General features: G+C 36.2%; 1 protein-coding gene and 1 long non-coding RNA gene across 2 annotated transcripts; one reads left to right on the forward strand and one right to left on the reverse strand.

Annotated features, from left to right (window-relative positions):
* The first annotated feature begins 1222 nt into the window (after positions 1–1222).
* On the forward strand, positions 1223–4694 carry LOC139983797 (uncharacterized). Its single transcript, XM_071997575.1, has 3 exons — positions 1223–1996; positions 2358–2601; positions 3223–4694. The coding sequence occupies exons 2-3, from the start codon at positions 2577–2579 to the stop codon at positions 4692–4694; spliced, it is 1497 nt and encodes a 498-aa protein (XP_071853676.1). The 5' UTR covers positions 1223–1996; positions 2358–2576.
* Positions 4695–5271: 577 nt separating this feature from the next.
* Positions 5272–9484, reverse strand: LOC139982450 (uncharacterized). Its single transcript, XR_011798181.1, has 2 exons — positions 8971–9484; positions 5272–7602 (listed from the first exon to the last, which is right to left on the reverse strand). It is a non-coding gene; the product is annotated as an uncharacterized lncRNA (long non-coding RNA).
* Between the last annotated feature and the right edge of the window lie 9683 nt (positions 9485–19167).

Below are 19167 nucleotides of genomic sequence, written 5' to 3' on the forward strand. Positions count from 1 at the left end.
ACACGGAAGAAGGAAAATGTCAGACTTGAAATAATGCATTCTGAGACATATACTAAATTAGAACTATAATCAGATACACAAACAAGAAGTAACACGTTCTTTATTTATGTTTTTCTCGATGGGGCTGAAAGATGGGGGTGAGGACACTCAAAATAGCTGAATCTGATCCTGCATGGTGAATTATATTAAGGACTACACATTGTACAGTGAAGGATAAAAGCAGCATTCTTCAAATAAGACTCAAAATTAAATCTGATATTACCTAAACTCGATCAATTATCTCCAGATTTGAATTGGAATGGCTCAATAAGGGAACGACGGAGTAGGCGATAGTAAAGTGTATTTAACACCTTGTGATCATTACGGTCAGTTTTTGCGCAAGTATACCACACAATAATTCATGATTTCCACCAACCCGATTTGGAAACCGTTATGAAGAGTTTTTCAACGTTCGGTGCCTGTTATCGGGTTTTATATTGTTATAAGAGATAATGTGCATATTCTCTCTGCAAGTTTCGTTTTTGATGGAATTTGTTACTTCAATATTTTGAGGTAGTTAATATTTGGTGTCGTATATATAAACTCAGGCATTGTGCATTCAATATCAACACGATACCATTGTAATATCTTTATGGAGATTGTACCAGTGTACGGCAGGTAAGGATCCAAACCCATCAGTACAGTGTCAAAGGTCAGCATAGCGTCATATTTAAGGGTCTTGAATATAAACTGCGGATTAAGATTCATGACAATTTTATGGCTAAATATTTGTGTTTTATTATTCATCGACAATCTAATTTAATGATGTTATGATATTTTAAGGTACTTGAAACAGCCAGAAACGGAACAAATACAAATAACATTAATAACTAAGAAAATTTCACAAAAAAACATTCCTATATGTCTAGGGAGTTTCGAAGAGCCTTAAATTAATGTTTTTGCAACTAGTATGAGGATATATGTTGATAGCAAACCTTTTAATGAATACGATGAAATCATTCCACTCTCTTAAATATGACGTAACATAAAAACTAGGTGTATTAGAGGGTGTAATCAAATCATTTGCGTTCATGACGTGGTTGGCCTCTACTAGACCATTTCTGTGAAAATTGAAGAAATTCACTGTGCCGACACAGCGATGTTTGTAAGTCATGATCAATAACTGCTACACATTGTTACCTTGTTAACGCATTGAAGCAATTTACCTGCACGTCTTAAATTGAATATTGTTCGAAAGTGTTATATATGCAGTAAGACTACTACTTGAGTCTGTAGTAGTAAGTAACAATGTCTCTTTGATATCATAGGTTATCAATGCAACGATGAGTCAATGGGACAGTACCATTTTAATGATTTCTGTATAACTCTCTTTCATAGATCAAATGTTCAACAAATTCGTGTACTACCCTTTAGAGGTTCCGCTTTTTTTCGGATTAATATATCTAATGTATAAAAATGTGATTTAACTGGACCACATTTAACGGATCATCTAACAGGTGATATAACACATTTCGTGTTAATTCTATGGATAAGGACGAGGTGCGCAGAACAGTACAAAGAAGTACGCTGAGACTTTACTAGAAATGGTAACTTAACCTCATACCGCAAGAAACCCAAAAGGAATACAACGTATTTAATATAACAAGAACATGTTATGTTGCTTTAAAGGTACGACATTGATCACGAGGAATGAAGGAAAACTATTGATAAGTGTAACATATAAAACACTATTAAATCTGTTCGACGAATGCAAATATGAACTTTGAGTTTAGCTCTTGAAGTGATCGTGCAGTGTGCAGATGTCATACGATCATACGTTTAGAGACGCCATTTTGATCTGCACAGTGCATATTGCACAGCGCGTATCACGGAGAGGACGACCACTCCTTCGATATAGACAGTAAATTAATTATTTTAACTTTAATGATGAGCATAAGTTTGTGACCTACTTTACGGATTGTTTCTATTAACATCGGCTTAACAAATCATGGTCCATGTAAGTCATTTGCTTTTAAACGTATATCAACCTCAATCATCATGATATAATCTCTAAAATATTGCCCAACATTGTTTTTATTTTATTTTTATCCAACGTTAGTGACTTATGTAATTTGTAATGATTTTTTTCTAGATTATCGGCACATAATATTTTCCTTAAAGGTAAGGTTTAATACCACCATTATGGGAGATTTAAAACACAAAATGCAACTTTCAATTATCAGATTGGAGTTCATTATTAACACATCATTTTTCAGTGGTTGTTTTTCAACCCCATAGAATAATGATAAACAGATCTTTTTGCAGAATTCGTCGAAATTATGTTTCATGTTTTCGTTTTTATTTGAAACATTTCACAGATTCACGATACAAAATTGGAAATAAAGGTTCAAAGGGAAGACTAGGAGTCAGTCAACGAAGAAGCCTAATATGACGTAATAAACATCCTACCACGGTGATGTGACGTCAGCCGCTCCATCAACAAAGACCGAAGGAGAATTTCAAGCATCGAGAAGAACTTCGTTTTTGTCGGTGAGCAACGAAGATCCATCAGAAAAGAATCAGTAATTGTTGAAGATATGGCGGAACCACAGACTTTGGAAGGTACGGTCTGCTATTCTTCTTTATTTTTAACTGGTACAAGAACAACGTTAATACTTAATAATTAGTTTAATGTTACAATAAACTCCGATGTCTAGTTTGCTTTGCTTGCTTCTTTAATGTAGAACTATACAATTCTATTATGTTTACTTTAAGAGCATTTGTGGAAAAGAGCGAACAATGTCTGCTACATGTACCCTCCTCACTCCTTACTTATAACAATTCCCCAACCACAACCAACCACCCCCCCCCCTTTCCCCCAAAAAATCAGAACACAAATGGGCTAAAACTATAAAATATAATATAGTTTCAGTTCGTGAATAAATAACTATAATATCTGTCTTCTTAAAAAAAAGCTAGGTATACTTCTACAATCTCTAACCACGTTTTATATACTGGCAGGTTGACGAATGCCCTTAGTATACTATTTACAATTTTGCAGTGCTCTTTGCATTTTTTATCGATGTTCGCTTCCTTACCTTACTCATGCCTAGTCAGATTTCTTCCTAAAGAAACGGTGTCTGAATTTATAAGCGTAATACAACTTTACATACAGCTGTCGATAAGAGTAGTCCTTATTACTGGGAAATTACTCACTATTCATTCCCCCTCGTTTTCTCACAGATAAGAAACAAATACTGATAACAGCTTTGAAGAAGAAATATAAAGTCCATTATAACGGAGTAAAACCTATTCCTTATATCCAAGAAAGACTTTATTGTGTAGATAATGTCTTTGTAGAGAGTGGTGTCAATGCGTCGATTCGAGGAGCCGCGTCACATGATAAAGCTGTACAATGGGAACGTTTAGAATCATACAAAAAGATTTTCACCGATCCTCATAGGAGGTCTAACAGACGTATCATAGAAGGGGAACCAGGGTATGGAAAATCGACTCTTACGCTGCAGCTAGCCTATGACTGGTGTAATGGTGTTCCGGACTCCCCTCTCTATGACGTAGAGATTCTAATCCTACTTAAGCTGAGACAGATGGGTAATGTGACGTCCATATATAAAGCAATCAAATTGTATCTAATACCTGACGAAAGAAGAATCAAGATAAGAGACATTAGGGAAATAATAGAGAGTTGTAGGTCAGTTGCATTTCAGTTAGATGGTTATGATGAATACCCAGAGAAGGACAAAGAAAATGACGTGGGACGTATCATGATGTTACAGATGTTTCCTGACTCTGATGTTACCTTGACAACTAGGTACTTACCAAAGGAATATGTTAAATCCAATACAAATCGATTTAAATTAACTGGTTTTGATGATGCTGCCCGTGATGAGTACATCAGAAAGGCTGTCTGTGGAAATAATGAGCAGGCTGTTGCTAAAGTCAAGAAAAGTCTCAAGGAAAACGTCATTCTTGATGACCTCTGCCAGGTTCCTCTCCTCTTTTCTATGTTTTCTCACATGACACATGAAAGGGAAGATTTTCAGAAATTCAAATCTGTTACTGATTTCTTTCGCTACATGATGGGATGTTTCCACCATCACACAAGAAACAAAGCAGAAGAATACAACGTTGAAAGATACGCAACAATGTTCGAAGCTAACCACGAGGAACTTAGTAAAGTAGCTTTCGAAGGACTCAGCAAAGAGAATCAACAGATTGTCTGGGAGAAAGTGTCGCTGATCAAACGACTAGGTGAAGGCTTTTATAATCATCACATCCGCGTTGGTATTTTAGTAGAGGAGGAGGTCTCTGTTGTTACAGATGGACCAGATACTCCCGGTAAGAACATCAAGACCAAGACTGAGGTCAGTTTTTACCATAAAATATTTTGTGAATGGTTCGCATCGTTTCATGTGACGGGCATCGCTGCAGGTGTGAAAGATCCAGCTGAACTAGAACCAAGTCTCGGTAAGATGGATCCATTTGACCTCCAGTACGTCTTTCGATTTGCTTGTGGACTAAACTCTGGAGCTGGGAGTAATATCATCGAATACTTGAAGAGCAAGAACGGTGGTGATAAGTTTGCCATTCTTTGTATCCTGGAACAAAGTGGAAAGTTTGATGGCATCATGGAGACTGTTAAAGAGCTGTGTTCTAAGGGACTACTAATCAGCGAGGATGCTCTCTTAAAATGAGAGACTGAAATTTCAGTCTAATCGACTGAAATTTCAGTCTAATGATGGATGGGATAAGGGATCAGACTACTTAGACTGAATTCCAGTCTGAAATGTAAAGACTGAAGGTCAGTCTTAATTAGACTAAATACTCTTCAGTCTAATAGACTGAAAATCAAACCACTTTAGACTGAACAGTCAGCAGTTTAGACTGATTTATTGCAGCACCAGTCTTAATAAGATTGAATACTTTCAGTCTATAAGACTGATATCAGACTGAACAGTCGGTCCTTTAGACTGAATTATTACACATCACAGCTATACTGTCAAGTTTATAAATTGCAAATTCTGGATTGAACAAGCTTTTCTATAGATCCTCCGTGTTGGCTAAGTGCTGGAATTCTTCAATAAAGATGCAGTTAAGGTCATCAAGACAACATTCAATGATCTGTTAATGCAGGGGAATTTACTGAAAGGTGCTACTTCATGGAGTTACTTCACCTTCACATCCAATCATGTTAGGCTATGAAGACCAGAAAATCATTGTGACAGTCACACACAAAGTACATTAAAAATGGTATTCCATTAAGAAATATAATTGTCAATATCCACCGAACAGTAATTTTATTCCCACTAACCCACTTATATATTCTTATATAATTTTTAATATATTAAAAAAAAACAGAAATCAAAACTACAATATTCTGAGGGATGTTCAACAAAACATGTTATCTTTGCAACAAACGTTCAAATTATAAAGATACTTTACATAACAGTGACATATTTTCAGTTCAATATTAATCTGTCAAATTTCTGCTTGAATTGGGCCTGGATCTAAAATGTTCTTTAATTTTTTTGGAAAGGATTAGGTGAGCTGAGAACAGATCAGTGGTGTCGCCAATGGGTGGCCTGGGCAACCCCTCCCCGAGAAGGAATTCACAAATAGACATATCACCAACCAAGATTCAAATGTCTGGCAACACCACTGTAACAGAAAGCACTTTAAATTCTTTGTATGTCACCACCAGGTGGTAATACCCTGGAATTCATTGACAACACAGCTGTAAATTGAGTGGTTATATACCCAGCTGATCCCATCTCCCGATCTCACTGAACTTTAAATTTTCCACTGTAAAAGGATATAGTAACTATACGATCCTGCCTTTACAAAAGGGATATGATGGAAACACGACGATAGTACAATGGATCTGGTACATTGCCTTTTTCCAGTTGTGAATCATTAATGTATAGTAGCAACAATTTTCTTAGAATGATTTCAAAATGGGGGAAACATATGACAAATTTTCAGCAGGTTATTTATAAAATATTAGGAATGGTCAAACTATATATCAGTGCGGTGAACATTTAATACTTTGTGTTTCAATGATATAGATTGGCGATTGCTGAAAGTCATTATCCAGCACACACAAAACAAAATGTTACAAGCAAGCAGTTGACAGAATGGCACAAACTTCATAATGGCTATTAGATAAACATGAACTATTATATACTGCATTCACGATTTCATGATATGGCATTCATATTAAGCAAATTTGTATGCAAAAACAGTACATGTGACTATTATACCACCCTCAATTATTTCTTAACTTTCTGATAGTAATCATATATAGTGATTTTGATTGGGATTTCAATCAAATTTTAAAGTTTTATAAATTATCTCACGTGAATCCTTTAATGTCGGCCTCTAGCTGAAAAAGAAATGTCACTCGAGAGTCGACTAAAAAATTGAAAACAGTTTTGACTCATTACATCACTAAAATTTAAAAAAAATGGGGGGGGGGAATAATGAGGAAAGGATATTCTCAAATGGAATTTTCTACAGTTACTGACTTTATAATAATCAGGTTACTTACTTTTCATGGAACAAATTATGGAATATTGTGCACAATAAATAATATTAGCTTAATTAATTGCTTAATTAAATAAACCTTCAACATAGTGAGTGCAGTGAAATGTAGGAACATTAAAGTAAACATTAAAATAACATGCTCGAAAAATCATACAACAAAGTTTTTTTGGCAACTAGGTGTTTGTTTAATTACATTCATAATTAGATCAGTATCATTAAAAAACATTTTTAAAAACCAAAAATCAATTAAATATTTATTTCTGGAGCCCTCCCTATTCATATAAAACTGTTTGTAAACTCCGGGTAATCAATTTAACGTTTTAGGGTATGTGTTAGTTACTCCTTAAAGGCATTGAAGATTTGTCCCAAACAGCATGCAGCCATCTGAAAAAGTTAACTTTCTGTTGCTTGCAAGTGATGTTTGTTCGTGTCGCTAAAAAAGACAGACAGTAATGAAACGTGATACCTTGATATCTTTAGCTGGACCTGAGATGTTCATCGCTGTATCGTTTATACACTGTAATGTGGGTATTGACCGTAGCTGTATGTACTGACTGTACACTAGTGTCTAATTACCGACGGTAGCAAGCTGTGTTTGTATTTTCTGGGATCGATGGCAGTGTCTAACACTTCTGTTACACCTCATTCGAAACTAGGTCAGATTACCGGCATTAGACGTTCTTTTTGCGCTAGTCTTCACACCCTTTTAAAGCTACTCCATGCTGACACACGTGGTTCCGGACTACAGAGCAATAAAAAAGTAACATTCACTCCTTGAAGTAACTCCATGCTGGCTGCCCTTATAGATGTGGCATGGATACGGACGAGAGACTTCACTTCTGTTGGTTGCAAAATTCCATACACAAAACTAGTGTTGTAGAGGGGGAGCATAGTCTATGTTAAATGTATGTTCTACGCCTCTGTCCCAGCTGGAATGGCCAGTTTATCTGCCACAATGAAGAATTGTTTGGGGTTCAATTCTGGTCCGAGAGATAGGATGAAAGGCTGTCAATATTGTCCTTGTCTGCCCTGTGCTGCACTCTCAATATCTGTGCCCTCCTGTTTGGTGAAGATAAAAATAAATGTGATAAAGGACAAGCAATATGGTATAAATCAAAACATTCTTAAAAAAAGATATGTTGAGAGGTAGAGAGACTAGACTAGAATAATATTTAGGAGAGAATGGAGAAACAAGAACATGACTGGCATTGTACAAAGGAGATATATCAATTCACGATAGGCAGCAATATGTCATCCATGGCGGGTGAGATGTGTTATGTGAAGGTGGATTCAAATTCAACCTAACATTTATGGGTTATCATGTTGATTTTGGCAGGTACATGGTTACCAAGCAAGGTTTGTTGTTAGTTGTTTTCAGAAATTTCTCTTTTTAAGGATAAATTGTTCATGACATCTCCTGATTCCATTACATCAGCATAGAAAACCAGTGAACAAGGAATATGATTTACATTTTAGCCTACTAATATGTCTATCTGCTTGTAAAAGAAACTGATTTCATAACATTAGTGAATGGTAATATTACTGTAAAATCTTATAATAAAGACTGATGGCCCACTATATGTTTAATAAAATAACAAAAGCATACCAATTCTTTTCCAGTTTCCACATGATTTAAATACAATGGTAATGGTTTAACAGAATCGTGTTAGCTTCATGCTGTAATGGCTGTAGAAGTCACTACATTTTTTCAAATAATTAAGGGTGCTTACAATCTATGCATAATAGTACTGTGTTTTGCAATTTCTTGAGCATTATTATGTTCAAGTATTTGTTATGAGGTTAACCTAGCCTAGATTCATTTGGGACGATCGAGTACATATTGCAGTCCTGACAAGCGTGCTTATTCGCCCGACGATTGGGTTCATATGCAGGACAGGCGGGCTAATTTGCCCAACGATCTGGTACCGTGATAGCTTCATGCTGTAATGGCTGTAGCAGTCACTACATTTTTCAAATAATTAAGGGTGCTTACAATCTATGCATGATAGTACTGTGTTTTGCAATTTCTTGAGCATTATTATGTCCAAGTATTTGTTATGAGGTTAACCTAGCCTAGATTCATTTTGGGACGATCGAGTACTTACTGCAGGACAAGCGTGCTTATTCGCCCGACGATCGGGTACATATGCAGGACAGGCGGGCTGATTTGCCCGACGATCGGGTACATACGCAGGACAGGCGGGCTGATTTGCCCGACGATCGGGTACATATGCAGACCGGCGTGCTTATTCGCCCGACGATCGTGTTAATAGGCCCCACCAATTATAACAACAGCCTAGGCCCTATTTGCTATAGTACAGCCTAGCTAGGCCTACCTCGCGCACAAGCCTAGAATAACTAACGTTACGAACTGCCAAGCTTTTATTCTGTATTAATTGGAAAACAACAAAAAACATACATACATACCCTCGAACACTGTTATCACTTCTTCGTGGAAACCTTTATTTGTAAGAAAAGTTCTTAAATACTCAGCCATTGCTAATTTATAACCTTTACTCTAGCTTAGACACACGGTCGTCTGTCTCTTTCATGCCTAGCTGTGTGTACGGCGTGCGTACGTACAGTACAGCGAGTACCTGGCTAAGCGAAGAATATAGTAGTATATATGTACACAAGTTGTAGCGCTCGTTGTCACACTTATTTTTTTGCGGCGTATTTGCAAGTTTTCGGATGACGTAGGCGCATTTCTGTTCTCTGATTGGATACATTTTTCAGTGGAATACAGAGACTGAAAATGGTAAGATGACATGCCACATGTGATTAGCTGATTGGTTAATAAAATCAGTCCAAAACAGCGACTGAACGGTGTAACTGATAATACAGTCTAAGTAGAGTGTTTCTCAGTCTAAACTCAGTGTATAACACTGAAAAAAATTTCAGTCTCAAAGAAGACTGAATTCTTCAGTCTAACATTTTAAGAGAGTGACACCAAGTTACTCCAGAGATCGACCATTCAACTCCTGCAGATAGCATCAAGTCATGACGTAAGTATTAAATATTTACGATACGTAGTTGCGGCATCTCTATGTGCTGATATTTTCCCTTTGTTTCCATTTTTTACTGAAACTAACCAATGCCTGCCGAGGGATCTGACTCATTGTTTGAATCTAACACATTTGTCTATATCCCACAGGACAAAATATTTATGATTATTTCCGTACTCGACATTTTCAGTCACCAACGACTTTTCATTCACCAGAGCATGTCAAAGAAGATCCAAATAAAACAACATAAAAAAAATGCGATAAGGCAGCATATATATATATATATATATATATATATATATATATATATATATATATATATATATGTATATATGTTATAATCTACCTGACTTATTATTTTAGGCCTTGGCACATTATACTGATTTTCATTTTTAGAGTTGAATCATTTACTTCTACCTAACGAGGTCCCCTCCGCCGAAACCATCTGGGAATGTCCTAACAACATTATAAATCAAGTAAATGAAGTTCCCAATCTTCAGTCATTTTAAGACTTTAAATGATAGTCGCAAGTCGCTTTTTCTCCTGCAAATTTTATCTACGCTACTAGAATGGTGTGAGATATACAGGGCATATCGGATTATGTCATGACTAAGTAGGTTTATCTTTCCTTTAACGGTAATTGTGGCAAAAGTAAAATATAGCTAGAACGTATCTCTCAAGTACGTCATCTTGACAACTTCAACCAATGGAAGGAGTCACATGATTGAGTTTCCATCATATTCAAGTTTAACAGTATAAGCAAAACTGATAGTTGAGTCCTCGTTATTACATATAGCCTCAGCCACTGTGGTGTGACATCTTTATTCGCAATACAGTTGTCTGAAAATAATTTACTTATGGCTGGAGAATGATTTAAGGGACACTTCCGGTGTTGTATTGGAGTACATTAATAAAGATTAAAAATAAATAGATCAAAAGTACTGCTCAAGATCACAGATTAGATCTAATCAAGAGAGATTGCGAGAAAGTAAAAACGGTTGACGCTATCTTAACAGATTTAACCAGCCCTCCCCTAACACACACAATCCTCTACTGTGTTGCTCCGATTCCATGTAACCTGTAAGTTGCTTACCATCATCAGAGGGTTGGGATATTTAGTCGGTGACGTCAGTTTGTATCCAATGTAATGCGGAAACACTGTGATTGAGAGACAAACACTGACGTATTGTTCCTACTTAAAACGATGTCGGGACGATGCAGGAGTCAAAATTAATCATATAAATGGCTCTTATCTGTTTTTGATCAGCGTATCCCACCCTATCCCAATTGAATCTTGCTATATATTTGTATATAAGGACAATCTTACTATTCATTGCAGGACCAAAGGCACAGAAAATAACAGAAGTTTCTACAAGTTTTCTAAATAACGCCACCATTTATGTTCAAACTTTGAACCAACAAAACAATGCACTACATCGCGCGCTTACTCCAGAGCCTAGCCACATACGTTTAAGGCTCTGGCGTAGTCCTAGCAAGATATTCAACCTTCGGAAGGTGAATTATCTTTGGTAGCCTACTAGTAATAGTAGGATGGTGACTTCGAAGTTCGCCCACTTAAGACTTAAAACACCCCAAAACTAAATCTTCTGGTATAAATCATTTGAAAATATACTTCATATGGTGGGAGAATTTTGTTATAGTACGATACACGGCCAAACTTTCTTTCCTGCAAACTGTTTTCACGTTGTTTTCCAAGAAGATTCTTCGTGATTGTGGAACTGGTATTTCTTGCTAGAGTATTGCGAATTTCGGCCACGCAACCTACAGTGTGGCGCTGGTAAAAATTGGTGGCGCTGTTGCTCTTTCAGTAATTATAACAGACTTCATAGATCTTCGTCATTTTATTGACAAATATGTAAGTAATTTCTTGCACACGGGTCATTTTGGAGAGAAAATAACTGTAGCTTCGTACTTTGTGGTGAAATTTGGCTCTTCCTGTAGGTTTTCATGGTGAAAATCGTGTATTTCTTAGGGTGCCCGAACTTCGCAGTATGGCGAACTTCGCAATACTGACTATACTATACTCTTTACAATATCTCCTCTTCCATTTCCGCCAGTAAGGTGCCGTAAAAGTAAAACTATAGATAATTAGGTCTACATATCGGCTATTTAATTATCCGATTGATTCTATAATCAAGGTAAGTAAGCTTATAGTATAGACGTAGTCTAATTAGCCTAGGCGAAGTTATCCTAGTGAAATTGGAAATAAGTCAAACGTACTTTAGCCGTTACTACAGGCTAGGACGAAGACCTAACATGTGTTAGACATAGCCAACGGCAGGTTAACTGCCAAATGGCATCTCATTGATACTAAACCAGATTACAGTTACAGACTACGATATCGAGAATTGCATAGGGTAGGCCTAACGTTAGCTACGGTATGCAGAGTGGGAAATCTAAGTTCAAAACTTAAAAATTAGGCAGTTGATATATAGCCGTCAGACAGTTCCCAATTCCAGTTTACTATTTAGCCGTCACTTCAAAACAGAACAAAAAAAAAAAAAAATGAAAGAAAAATGAATAATAAAAAATAAAAAACTGAAAAAAAAAAAATAAATAAATAAAAGTCCGCAAGATTGATAACTGCGCATGTCAGACAGAAATAAATAGTCAACTGGAATCGGGAACAGTGTTACCAGAGTTAGCGTTTTTACACTAGATCTAGCGTTTTTAGTCATTTGTGGGGTTCTAGCGCACGTTTTTTCTAATTTTGGTAATTCTACCGTTTTTTGCCTAAAACTGGTTAAATTTACCAAAAATTGACCACTTTTCAGATTTTTTAGACAAAATTCTTACTTGGAGACCCATCCAAATTTATTTTGAGTATTTTTGCCCAATCTTCGGAATTTCCTACCGAAAATTTCCATATTTTTTTTTCAAATTTTCTGGGTCAGACTATCACTCAAATCAACTATTCAAAATCTATTTTGTGATCGGTGACCAATCATCCTACGAATCTGTGCTAAATTGACTCCAAACAACACGAATGTTAGGGAAACTACCAGTTAGCGTTTTCTAGGGTTTTATTTTCGCAAATCTAGCGTTTTTTCGTCAACTGTCGCTGGTAACGCTGATCGGGAACCGTCTGACGGCTATATATCACCTGTTTGAACGTAGCAGCCACTAACAGCAGCCACTAACAGCAGCCAATAGTGTATACATCAACGTTACACGCCGTTGGCCACTGATGTTTGTACACTGTGACGAGCGCTGGGTACGCTGTGGCGGGAAAGTTGATCCCCAGCAGCCACTAAGGGCAGCCTAAATTAGCGGACAATAACAAGACTGCTACTTTTTCGTACCTGTTTTAAAGCGATAATAATTAACGCTATGAATACTGTAAAATGCCAATAATTGCACCATATGAGAGATGAGTTGTTGCTCTTTCATGTAATATAATTTTGGAATTTAATGGTGGACGAAATCTGCATCCATATTGAACTGAAACTTGTGATCCTACCAAATCTTGTGGAGAAAGGCGTAAATGGCGGCAATTTTTATACCATTTTTTTTCTTTTTTTTCAAATGTCTAAACAATTAATTTATGAGAATATGCAACAGTCAAGAGGGGTACAATGACGATGTTAAGTTATTCCTCTTACAAGTGGTATGAAAAAACAGCCAGTAACACTTTGATTTATTGAAATTCGATGGCTACAAACCGTTCGATCCTAACAGGAGTGGGATGCAAATGGGAAAATTAGCTCGAAACGCGCGGTAATGTGTTATGATCCAAACGTATTATTATTTCAAAATCGGTTAATTTGAGTTATCGACCTAGTTAGGAGGTCCGGTTAGCATCAAATCAAAGAAAACAATTTCTTCTTTCACGTGTAATACCTACTATGGGTAACAAAACCGATTTTTTTGACCAAAAGTGGCCTAAACGTTTTAAAATATTGATTTTTTTTTCTTCTTCTTCAAAATCAATTAATTTTAGTTATGGAGCCTACTGGCATGTCTGGTTAGCACCACATTAAAGTAGAAAGGTTCCTCTTTCACGTGGTATACCTCTACTATCGGTAACAAAAATGATTTCTTGACCAAAAGTGGCCTTAAAGTTTTAACCCCGATACGGACATCTCTAAACGCGCTGTATATCTAATGTGTAATGATCCAAAAAATGATTGTTTTTTTTCAAAATCGATTAACTTTAGTTATGGAGCCTACTAGGATGTCCGGTTAGCACCACATTAAAGTAGAAAGGTTCCTCTTTCACGTGGTATACCTCTACTATCGGTAACAAAAATGATTTCTTGACCAAAAATTGCCTTAAAGTTTTAACCCCGATTCGGACATCTCTAAACGCGCTGTATATACGTAGTGTGTAATGATCAGAAAAATGGTTAATTTTTATTTTTTTCAAAATCGATTAACTTTAGTTATGGAGCCTACTGGCATGTCCGGTTAGCACCACATTAAAGTAGACAGGTTCATCTTTCACATGGTATACGTCTACTATCGGTAACAAAAATGATTTCTTGACCAAAAATTGCCTTAAAATTTTAACCCCGATTCAGACATCTCTAAACGCGCTGTATATACGTAGTGTGTAATGATCAGAAAAATGGTTAATTTTTATTTTTTTCAAAATCGATTAATTTTAGTTATGGAGCCTACTGGCATGTCCGGTTAGCACCACATTAAAGTAGAAAGGTTCCTCTTTCACGTGGTATACGTCTACTATCGGTAACAAAAATGATTTCTTGACCAAAAGTGACCTTAAAGTTTTAACCCCGATACGGACATCTCTAAACGCGGTGTATATCGAATGTGTAATGATCCCAAAAATGATTTTTTTTTTTCCAAAATCGATTAACTTTAGTTATGGAGCCTACTAGGATGTCCGGTTAGCAACACATTAAATAAGACAGATTCATCTTTTACGTGGTATACGTCTACTATCGGTAACAAAAATGATTTCTTGACCAAAAGTGACCTTAAAGTTTTAACCCCGATTCGGACATCTCTAAACGCGCTGTATATACGTAATGTGTAATGATCAGAAAAATGGATAATTTTTATTTTTTTTCAAAATCAATTTACTTTAGTTATGGAGCCTACTAGGATGTCCGGTTAGCACCACATTAAAGTAGAAAGGTTCCTCTTTCACGTGGTATACCTCTACTATCGGTAACAAAAATGATTTCTTGACCAAAAGTGACTTTAAAGTTTTAACCCCGGTCGGGCATCTCTAAACGCGCTGTATATCGAATGTGTAATGATCCCAAAAATGATTTTATTTTTCCAAAATCGATTAACTTTAGTTATGGAGCCTACTAGGATGTCCGGTTAGCAACACATTAAATAAGACAGATTCATCTTTTACGTGGTATACGTCTACTATCGGTAACAAAAATGATTTCTTGACCAAAAGTGACCTTAAAGTTTTAACCCCGATTCGGACATCTCTAAACGAGCTGTATATACGTAGTGTGTAATGATCAGAAAAATGGTTAATTTTACTTTTTTTCAAAATCGATTAACTTTAGTTATGGAGCCTACTGGCATGTCCGGTTAGCACCACATTAAAGTAAAAAGGTTCATCTTTCACGTGGTATACCTCTACTATCGGTAACAAAAATGATTTCTTGACCAAAAGTGACCTTAAAGTTTTAACCCCGATTCGGACATCTCTAAACGCGCTGTATATACGTAATGTGTAATGATCAGAAAAATGGATAATTTTTATTTTTTTTCAAAATCAATTTACTTTAGTTATGGAGCCTACTAGGAAGTCCGATTAGCACCACATTAAAGTAGAAAGGTTCCTCTTTCACGTGGTATACCTCTACTATCGGTAACAAAAATGATTTCTTGACCAAAAGTGACTTTAAAGTTTTAACCCCGATTCGGGCATCTCTAAACGCGCTGTATATCTAATGTGTAATGATCCCAAAAATGATTTTTTTTCTCCAAAATCGATTAACTTTAGTTATGGAGCCTACTGGCATGTCCGGTTAGCATCACATTAAAGTAGAAAAGTTCCTCTTTTACGTGGTATACGTCTACTATCGGTAACAAAAATGATTTCTTGACCAAAAGTGACCTTAAAGTTTTAACCCCGATTCGGACATCTCTAAACGAGCTGTATATACGTAGTGTGTAATGATCAGAAAAATGGTTAATTTTACTTTTTTTCAAAATCGATTAACTTTAGTTATGGAGCCTACTGGCATGTCCGGTTAGCACCACATTAAAGTAGAAAGGTTCATCTTTCACGTGGTATACCTCTACTATCGGTAACAAAAATGATTTCTTGACCAAAAATTGCCCTAAAGTTTTAACCCCGATTCGGACATCTCTAAACGCGCTGTATATACGTAGTGTGTAATGATCAGAAAAATGGTTAATTTTTATTTTTTTTCATAATCGATTAACTTTAGTTATGGAGCCTACTAGGATGTCCGGTTAGCACCACATTAAAGTAGAAAGGTTCCTCTTTCACGTGGTATACGTCTACTATCGGTAACAAAAATGATTTCTTGACCAAAAGTGACTTTAAAGTTTTAACCCCGATTCGGGCATCTCTAAACGCGCTGTATATCTAATGTGTAATGATCCCAAAAATGATTTTTTTTCTCCAAAATCGATTAACTTTAGTTATGGAGCCTACTGGCATGTCCGGTTAGCATCACATTAAAGTAGAAAAGTTCCTCTTTTACGTGGTATACGTCTACTATCGGTAACAAAAATGATTTCTTGACCAAAAGTGACCTTAAAGTTTTAACCCCGATTCGGACATCTCTAAACGAGCTGTATATACGTAGTGTGTAATGATCAGAAAAATGGTTAATTTTACTTTTTTTCAAAATCGATTAACTTTAGTTATGGAGCCTACTGGCATGTCCGGTTAGCACCACATTAAAGTAGAAAGGTTCATCTTTCACGTGGTATACCTCTACTATCGGTAACAAAAATGATTTCTTGACCAAAAATTGCCCTAAAGTTTTAACCCCGATTCGGACATCTCTAAACGCGCTGTATATACGTAGTGTGTAATGATCAGAAAAATGGTTAATTTTTATTTTTTTTCATAATCGATTAACTTTAGTTATGGAGCCTACTAGGATGTCCGGTTAGCACCACATTAAAGTAGAAAGGTTCCTCTTTCACGTGGTATACGTCTACTATCGGTAACAAAAATGATTTCTTGACCAAAAGTGACCTTAAAGTTTTAACCCCGATTCGGACATCTCTAAACGAGCTGTATATACGTAGTGTGTAATGATCAGAAAAATGGTTAATTTTACTTTTTTTCAAAATCGATTAACTTTAGTTATGGAGCCAACTGGCATGTCCGGTTAGCACCACATTAAAGTAGAAAGGTTCATCTTTCACTTGGTATACCTCTACTATCGGTAACAAAAATGATTTCTTGACCAAAAATTGCCCTAAAGTTTTAACCCCGATTCGGACATCTCTAAACGAGCTGTATATACGTAGTGTGTAATGATCAGAAAAATGGTTAATTTTTATTTTTTTCAAAATCGATTAACTTTAGTTATGGAGCCTACTAGGATGTCCGGTTAGCACCACATTAAAGTAGAAAGGTTCCTCTTTCACGTGGTATACGTCTACTATCGGTAACAAAAATGATTTCTTGACCAAAAGTGACCTTAAAGTTTTAACCCCGATTCGGACATCTCTAAACGAGCTGTATATACGTAGTGTGTAATGATCAGAAAAATGGTTAATTTTACTTTTTTTCAAAATCGATTAACTTTAGTTATGGAGCCTACTGGCATGTCCGGTTAGCACCACATTAAAGTAGAAAGGTTCATCTTTCACGTGGTATACCTCTACTATCGGTAACAAAAATGATTTCTTGACCACAAATTGCCCTAAAGTTTTAACCCCGATTCGGACATCTCTAAACGCGCTGTATATACGTAGTGTGTAATGATCAGAAAAATGGTTAATTTTTATTTTTTTCAAAATCGATTAACTTTAGTTATGGAGCCTACTAGGATGTCCGGTTAGCACCACATTAAAGTAGAAAGGTTCCTCTTTCACGTGGTATACGTCTACTATCGGTAACAAAAATGATTTCTTGACCAAAAGTGACCTTAAAGTTTTAACCCCGATTCGGACATCTCTAAACGAGCTGTATATACGTAGTGTGTAATGATCAGAAAAATGGTTAATTTTACTTTTTTTCAAAATCGATTAACTTTAGTTATGGAGCCTACTGGCATGTCCGGTTAGCACCACATTAAAGTAGAAAGGTTCCTCTTTTACGTGGTATACCTCTACTATCGGTAACAAAAATGATTTCTTGACCAAAAGTGGTCTTAAAGTTTTAACCCCGTCACGGACATCTCTAAACGCGCTGTATATACGAAGTGTGTAATGATCAGAAAAATGGTTAATTTTTATTTTTTTCAAAATCAATTAACTTTAGTTATGGAGCCTACTGGCATGTCCGGTTAGCACCACATTAAAGTAGAAAGGTTCCTCTTTCCCGTGGTATACCTCTACTATCGGTAACAAAAATGATTTCTTGACCAAAAGTGACCTTGAAGTTTTAACCCCGATACAGACCCTTCTCTAAACGCGCTGTATATATGTAATGTGTAATGATCAGAAAAAAGGTTAATTTTTATTTTTTTCAAAATCGATTTACTTGAGTTATGGAGCCTACTAGGATGTCCGGATAGCACCACATTAAAGTAGAAAGGTTCCTCTTTTACGTGGTATATCTCCAAACGCGCCGTATATCTGATCATTACACATTTGGTTTATATACAGCGCGTTTAGAGATGTCCGGATCGGGGTTAAAACTTTAAGGTCACTTTTGGTCAAGAAATCATTTTTGTTACCGATAGTAGAGGTATACCACGTGAAAGAGGAACCTTTCTACTTTAATGTGGTGCTAACCGGACATCCTAGTAGGCTCCATAACTAAAGTAAATCGATTTTGAAAAAAATAAAAATTAACCATTTTTCTGATCATTACACATTACGTATATACAGCGCGTTTAGAGATGTCCGGATCGGGGTTAAAACTTTAAGGTCACTTTTGGTCAAGAAATCATTTTTGTTACCGATAGTAGAGGTATACCACGTGAAAGAGGAACCTTTCTACTTTAATGTGGTGCTAACCGGACATCCTAGTAGGCTCCATAACTAAAGTAAATCGATTTTGAAAAAAATAAAAATCATAAATTTTTCTGATCATTACACATTACGTATATACAGCGCGTTTAGAGATGTCCGGATCGGGGTTAAAACTTCAAGGTCACTTTTGGTCAAGAAATCATTTTTGTTACCGATAGTAGAGGTATACCACGGGAAAGAGGAACCTTTCTACTTTAATGTGGTGCTAACCGGACATCCTAGTAGGCTCCATAACTAAAGTAAATCGATTTTGAAAAAAATAAAAATCATAAATTTTTCTGATCATTACACATTACGTATATACAGCGCGTTTAGAGATGTCCGGATCGGGGTTAAAACTTCAAGGTCACTTTTGGTCAAGAAATCATTTTTGTTACCGATAGTAGAGGTATACCACGGGAAAGAGGAACCTTTCTACTTTAATGTGGTGCTATCCGGACATCCTAGTAGGCTCCATAACTAAAGTAAATCGATTTTG

This window comes from Apostichopus japonicus, chromosome 16, assembly GCF_037975245.1.
Source record: "Apostichopus japonicus isolate 1M-3 chromosome 16, ASM3797524v1, whole genome shotgun sequence".
In the NCBI taxonomy this organism is placed as follows: Eukaryota; Metazoa; Echinodermata; class Holothuroidea; order Aspidochirotida; family Stichopodidae; genus Apostichopus; species Apostichopus japonicus.

Excerpts from the sequence above, each read along its gene's own strand:
- LOC139983797 (XM_071997575.1), top strand. The coding sequence starts at position 2,577 with ATGGCGGAACCACAGACTTTGGAAG. Across the intron at positions 2,602-3,222 it reads GGAACCACAGACTTTGGAAG|ATAAGAAACAAATACTGATA; the intron begins GTACGGTCTGCT and ends GTTTTCTCACAG.